General features: G+C 26.6%; 1 protein-coding gene across 1 annotated transcript; it reads right to left on the bottom strand.

Moving 5' to 3' along the window:
• Positions 1 to 4,201: 4,201 nt before the first annotated feature.
• On the bottom strand, positions 4,202 to 6,041 carry LOC129962414 (neuropeptide-like protein 31). The gene is made up of 3 exons (XM_056076171.1): positions 6,027 to 6,041; positions 4,968 to 5,222; positions 4,202 to 4,277 (listed from the first exon to the last, which is right to left on the bottom strand). The coding sequence occupies exons 1-2, from the start codon at positions 6,039 to 6,041 to the stop codon at positions 4,971 to 4,973; spliced, it is 267 nt and encodes an 88-aa protein (XP_055932146.1). The 3' UTR covers positions 4,202 to 4,277; positions 4,968 to 4,970.
• Positions 6,042 to 6,627: the final 586 nt, after the last annotated feature.

Genomic DNA, 6,627 nt, shown 5'->3' with positions numbered 1-6,627 from the left:
ACAATATCTTTGCATTACGATCGAAAATTCAAAATATTTTATATTCAAAAATTCAATGAGACCAATATTTCATATTTAGAAAATGTAATACTGAAGGTAATAAAAAAAAAAATCTGAGCTGAGTGTTAAAAGAAGTACATAGTGTATAATCAATCTCGAAATGACTTGCAATGTGCTGTTTTCACAATTTTTTTCTACTCAACGGTTGTTTTTATTTCAGTCTTAAATTAATTTCTGAATTGGATTGGCATCTTTACCATGTAAAAAATATCCTAATAGAATTAATATATACACTATGTATATCATGCATTATGTAAAAAAAAATGCATACTAATATGAAGTATTTAATTTTTCCTAAAACATTGAATTAATATTCTAAAAGTCTGTTGAAAATTAGATGAAAAATAAAGATGTTTTTGAGATTGATATTAAGGCCAGTTTTTATTTCAATGATTTAAAGGGTTTGGAAATCTAAAATGAAACTTGCTTCACACTAAAAAATATCAATGCATTAGAATGAAACACTTAGGCCGGTAGTAAAGGCAACTCATTGTCGGAAAAAATCAAGGCAAAAATTTTAAAAGTAAAAATGAGTTGCAAAATAAAGATATTTTTGGAATGTATATTTATCTCGCATTTATTTTTTAATGGCTTACATAAAAACAATAATGCGTAAGTTTTTGAAAACAAAATGTAGAACGTTAGTAGATTTATTACTTCGACCCACAGAAAGTAACTGCCCTGAGCTTGGAAGAGTCCATGTCTCCCAGCGATACGCTCAGAAAGTCTGGAAATTAAAGTGCCGATTGAAAAGTGATTAAGAGTTAAGTTAAAGAGTTAATTTAACCGTGAGTCTCTATAAAGCTAATTCTCTGACCGTTGTTTTGAGTGGTATATCCAGTGTTGGTAATATATGGTTCAAAAAATCCACTCATTATATATATAAAACAGGTGCCCAGATGTTCCATGTACCAAGTAAACTTGACAAAACTCACTTTAATTCAAAAGAAAGAAATCACATCGCTGAAAAAGAAAACTAGCTCATCTTATATGATTCAATTCAAGTAATCAAGTGGAAAGTAGGTCCCATATTAATTTGTTTTTAGAAGCGCATAGGCAAAAGAATTCACAGCCAACGAAATATATTCCTGAATAAGAACAATAGATTAAAGGAAAAGTTGACTATCAATTATTTCCATGAAAAAATATTCATGAATAGATTGTAGTTTATAGTCAGAGATGCCTCAAGATGTAGGAAGAAAACTACTAGTATCATCACACGTAGTTAATCAGAATAGTATATGATTCTAATATTTTAACGAAATTTAATCTTCATCATTAGGACTGAAGATTGTTTATCTTAATTTTACATTTAATATGAAAATTAATTATATTATTTCCTTCACTGTCGATTTTGTTTTATAGAATTCTTAGTTAACTTCAGTCGTCAATAAAAAAGAAAGCAAATGCCTTTTAAATTACTTTTTTTCCTCAGTCATGAGCTTGTGAACTGCAATTTTTAACTCAAAAAGCTTGATAATAAGTTTTGTGTAAAGAAATATTTGATATTCGATGCAAAATGTAAAAAAAAAACACATTTTATTAAAAAAACAACAGCTTACTTGAAGCAGTTTAAAAAAGTTTCCAGTATCCTGAGTTTTAGAATTTTAATTGTAGCTTTGCTTAAAACTCTACAACTGAAATTGATAATTTTTTTAAACTCAGTGTACGAAACCTCCATAATTTTATCATGTTACATCACATATGATTTAAATTTATTTACATATTGAAATTTTTTTTATCTTGCCTTCTTCAGAGCAGAAATTCCATACATTATAATCTTTTAGATTGCAATTTTTACAATTTTCTATATTGCATCAAGCAACTTTCCTTAAAATGCGGAATCACAATAATGTCAAGTTTTCCTCGGGAATTGTTCAGTAATTCTTCAAAAGAGTATCTCAGAATTATTCCTAGTCATCACAATTTTCCAGAAAAACCTTAGATACTTTTTTATAACTTAATTATTAAGATTAAGATACATCAAACTATTTTCCTAAAGTGCCAATTATTATTCCATAAGTTAAATGGATTCAAGGACGAGTGATGATGGCTGATCTATGCAAATCATTATTAATCTTTAAAATACATTTCTAATATTTAAAGTCTTCTCTGAAAATTATCGAAAGTTCTTGTATAAAACATTACGTAATTTTTTTTAAGCTGCCTCATTAGTGATAGCAACCATTATCATTAAAGGTGGATGGAGAAGTTAATTGAAAAAACTTTGAACAAATATTAAACCTGTAAAACGCATGACATGCATTTGTAACAAATGCTATTCGATATCCATATCGAAACATTCTTATCATATTTTTGGAGACAATTAAATGACAATGTGTGTGTCTAAATTTCTCTTATATCTTTCACATGTTTTCATAAAGTATAGCAATTATTTTACATCTTCTGGCACATTTAACGTTTCATATCTTTTCAGTAATAACCGTTTGAAATAAATTCGGGTAAATTTTCAGACAATATGTAATAGTTTATATATAGATAAAACAAGATATTTAATACGAGATCGAATAAAAAGTCTCAATGGAGTATCCGTTGGAGAAAAAGGACAATTTGGAATAATGAACTAAATTTTAGCTTTACTTTTGATAGGTATATTACGTAATATAGGGAAATTGCCCAAGCAATCAGTAAGAAATAGATGCAATCTATTTTATAGACTCCTGTATTTCTTGCAAAATTATTAATTAGAAATCGTTTAACATTAGATCTTCAGTAATGCGAAGCATAGATGAAAGATTTTCGTGCATGAATTTATAAAGAAGCATTGAAGAGAGTATGATAGTTCGTTTTTCCTATCTTTAATTAATATTTCCTATCTTTAATATTTTACTGAAGGCTTGAAGTAAAATTTTTACACAGGAAATGATGAATATGACAGATTTAAAGCAAGCTTGTGTATAATCTTTGATTCGTTAAATCTTACTCTTTCTGTATTTGGTTCTAGTAGATCTTGAAAGGTTTTATGAAATAACGCTTAATTCAATTCCAAACAAGCGGGGAAAAAAACGAAAATTCATTTAAAAATTAAATTTTGATGTGCTGACCATTTTAAAAATTCTGTTATGATTTTCCTTTTTAAATCCTGAGACCATATGTATCCATTTTTGTTTTTCTTCATGAAGGTAAATTCATATGTTTGTTTATGACTAATAATCCTCATACATGTTGTCTACCGAAATATAATTTCTCTACACTTTTAACAATTTATTATTGTTCATTAGAATTTAAAGACTGTAATAATTGGCAAAATACTTTATATTTCAATATACAATTTAAAGATGTGTTTTATTAGTTTGATAAAAAAATTGATTTAAAAATATATATTTGGCTAATTAGTTGTAAAAAAGACGGCGAAAGATAACTAAACTACTAAAGCAAAAGCGTCGGTACTGAAATAAATACTTATCATTGTGTATATTTTTTAGAAAGGCACTTAAACGGGGAAGTATCATTATAATTTGCGAGCTACAGGCATCATCTCTGCACATATTTATTATTTTAGACTTTTATTAAGAGAAACTACATCCATTTCAGAGATCTGTAACAGTTTGACATCTGCAAGATAAATGTGGGTCTACTTTTTGACCGAAGACTAATGTAATTACATACATTTAATTACTTAAAATTGTTTGATTTACTTCAAAAGAATTTTTTTCATGAAGAACATTTTTCCTTTATTAAAAGAATAGGATCATTATTTCTTCACTAGTCTTAAAAAATAATCATTATTTCTAGTTTAGGGCTATGTTCCTAAAATAACAGCAATTAAATCAAGTAAAATTATAAATATTTAAAAGAATTCTTCTCATTTTTCAAATGTATTATATTCATCTTTTATAGGCTTACTTTTAATCACAACTCTGCAGAAATTTCAAAATTTCCAAGCAGAAGATTCTATGCTTGTGCTGAAAGGTAACTTAGGCGATATTATGAAGAAAAATGTCTTCTATGTAACCAGATGATGCACAAAACAAAACCGATAGCACTTTATTATTATACAGTACTTTGTAGGATTCTTGATACGTAATAATTAAAGAGACATTGAGCATTTTTATTTCATAATATAGTTTATTTTCACAAAGTTTTTTACAATTGCATTGTCTTTTGGCCTCCCAATGCCCTTCATAAAAGTGCCATATTCCATTCGTCTTGTAAAAGCAGATAGCAGCTTTTCACGTAAGTGTAGGTCGTTTTTCCTGTAAGAAAGAGAGAGAAAATATCAACAAAATAATTTTAGTTACATAAAATATTTTAATTAAAATGGAATAAGAATACATTTGTAACAGTATAAAAATTAATGTTTTAATACTTCACAAGAACAAAATCATGAAAATAATTATTATCTAGAAATCTGTTATGTGCTGCACATTTTAATTCAAGGATTAAATTATTTTTTAAATTAGATCAGAGCAACATGAATTTTGATATAACACAATAAGGAAACGAGAAGAAAAAGTAAAAATAAATAGAAAAAATGATACAGGCATATTAAAGAATTATTGAAATAACTTTTTTACTATTAATTTTTTTGTATTTTCATAGATAATATAAAATCCCGGAATAAAGTGGTGTCATTCTTAACTTTGATTCTTCCCTTTTTTTTTAAATCAAATATATCCAGGAAAATTGAATGAATTATTATATAAATATTTATGTATTTTTGTGTATTAATGACATTGAGAATTCTACATTATCAATATTAATATTTTAATAAAATCATCCTTCATTATTTCTTTTGAAAGGAAATCGTAAATGATTAGATAATTAACTACTAATTTCCAAACTCTAAACTTTCTAAAAGTGGTATTAAATTTGAAATTTGAATTCTTATACCTAAAAAGTTATTTTTTATTAGAATATAAAAAAAATATTAACCTTTTACTTACCACTTAAAAATATCCATTTCCAAAACCACCATATCCATACCCGCCATATCCGAGACCATAGCCACCATATCCAAGACCGTAACCAAGACCGCTATATCCATATCCACCATATCCTAATCCATATCCTCCATAACCATGTCCTTGTGCCTTTTTAAAGTATCTGCTGCTGATTCCGTGCCCATGACCGTGATGGCTGTAATGAGGAATGACATCCAGGGAGCAGGCGGCAATGGCGACAAGAGCCAAGACGACGATCTTGAAATGGACAAAATTAATTACGGAAATTCATACATATAAATATCGTTACTTTGGCAGTTTTAAAAGTTTTTCTTCCATATGAATACCTACACTGCTATATGAAACATATAGCAGTTCTTTCAACATCTTTTTTAATATTTGAACAAACCAATTACATGTTTGGTTTCATTTGCCGAAGGTCTATTTTCATTCCTAAATTTGTGCATGAAGGAAAAGGTACATAATTTTATGTTTGCTACATAAAATTTAAGGTTTTCCATCTGTCACGTTATTAAGTGTTTGGAAGCACTTTTACAAAATCTTATTTTTGCATTGGTCAATAGTAATTTTCATTCATCTTATAAATTCTCAATAAGTTTAATATTAAATGGTACATATACACTTTTTATTTATATAAAATTAGCATGCATTTTCAGAAAGTTCTTAGAGAATTGAATATCAAAACGCATAGTCATTAATGCAGTTAAATTTAAAAAATATATATATATTTATGTTATTTTACTTTGTTTTATTATAAATTCCCATTCAAAATAATTTTTTATGTTACTGATTGTGCTAAAGAATTATTATCTGAAAACTATCAGAAATATAATTTTTCTTTCATTCCATCTTAATGTTATTTTGTAACTAACTTGAATGTAAATATTTAATAATAATCTCTAATTCACTTTCGTGATCCAAATATTAATTAAAAAAGACAATTCACCTATTAGATGAAATTATATTATCGTTTTAATCATTCACTTATATGATTGGCATAGCTTTTAACTGAAATTTAAGAAAACTTGAGATTTTACTTACCAAGGTTTTCATCATTTTGCTGATATTGCTTGAAATCATAAGCAGATTGATTTGCACTGAGAGCTCTGTCTTTATATATAATTCCTTCTGAGGTAGCCTATTTAGCAGTTCAATGCGCGATCGATGTCAAGATGCCAAGGACAATAGATGTAAATCATTTTGTTAGAAATAATGTGTATCGAATGTTTTTCTTATCGTTCCATCATTTGTCGAGATTAGAAATTTTCAATTGACTTATTTTGTGAGACAAAAGAGCCAATTCCAGTTTATTCGAATATTTAATCCTTCAAATCCTTTATGTTTTTTTAAATTTTATTTATTGAGTATTTTTTTATTAAAGCCGAAATCAGAAGTTAATAGAGCTTTATAAATGATAAAAAAGTTATTATATAAATTTTTATAATATTATATTATTTATAAAAGGAGTTTATTTTTTTAATAAAGGAGTTTTTATAAATTGATTTTTATGATGATATTAAAAAGAATTTTTTTAATAAATAATTTAGTTGCTGCATGTTCTGGTGATTTTTCCTTTTTTTATTAAATCAAAAGAAATTAAAATTTTCTATGTTCATGTAAATTTAGTTTCAAAAGGGGAACA

Source organism: Argiope bruennichi, chromosome 2, assembly GCF_947563725.1.
Source record: "Argiope bruennichi chromosome 2, qqArgBrue1.1, whole genome shotgun sequence".
NCBI classification, from domain to species: domain Eukaryota; kingdom Metazoa; phylum Arthropoda; class Arachnida; order Araneae; family Araneidae; genus Argiope; species Argiope bruennichi.
This window is presented reverse-complemented; position numbering and strand designations above follow the sequence as displayed.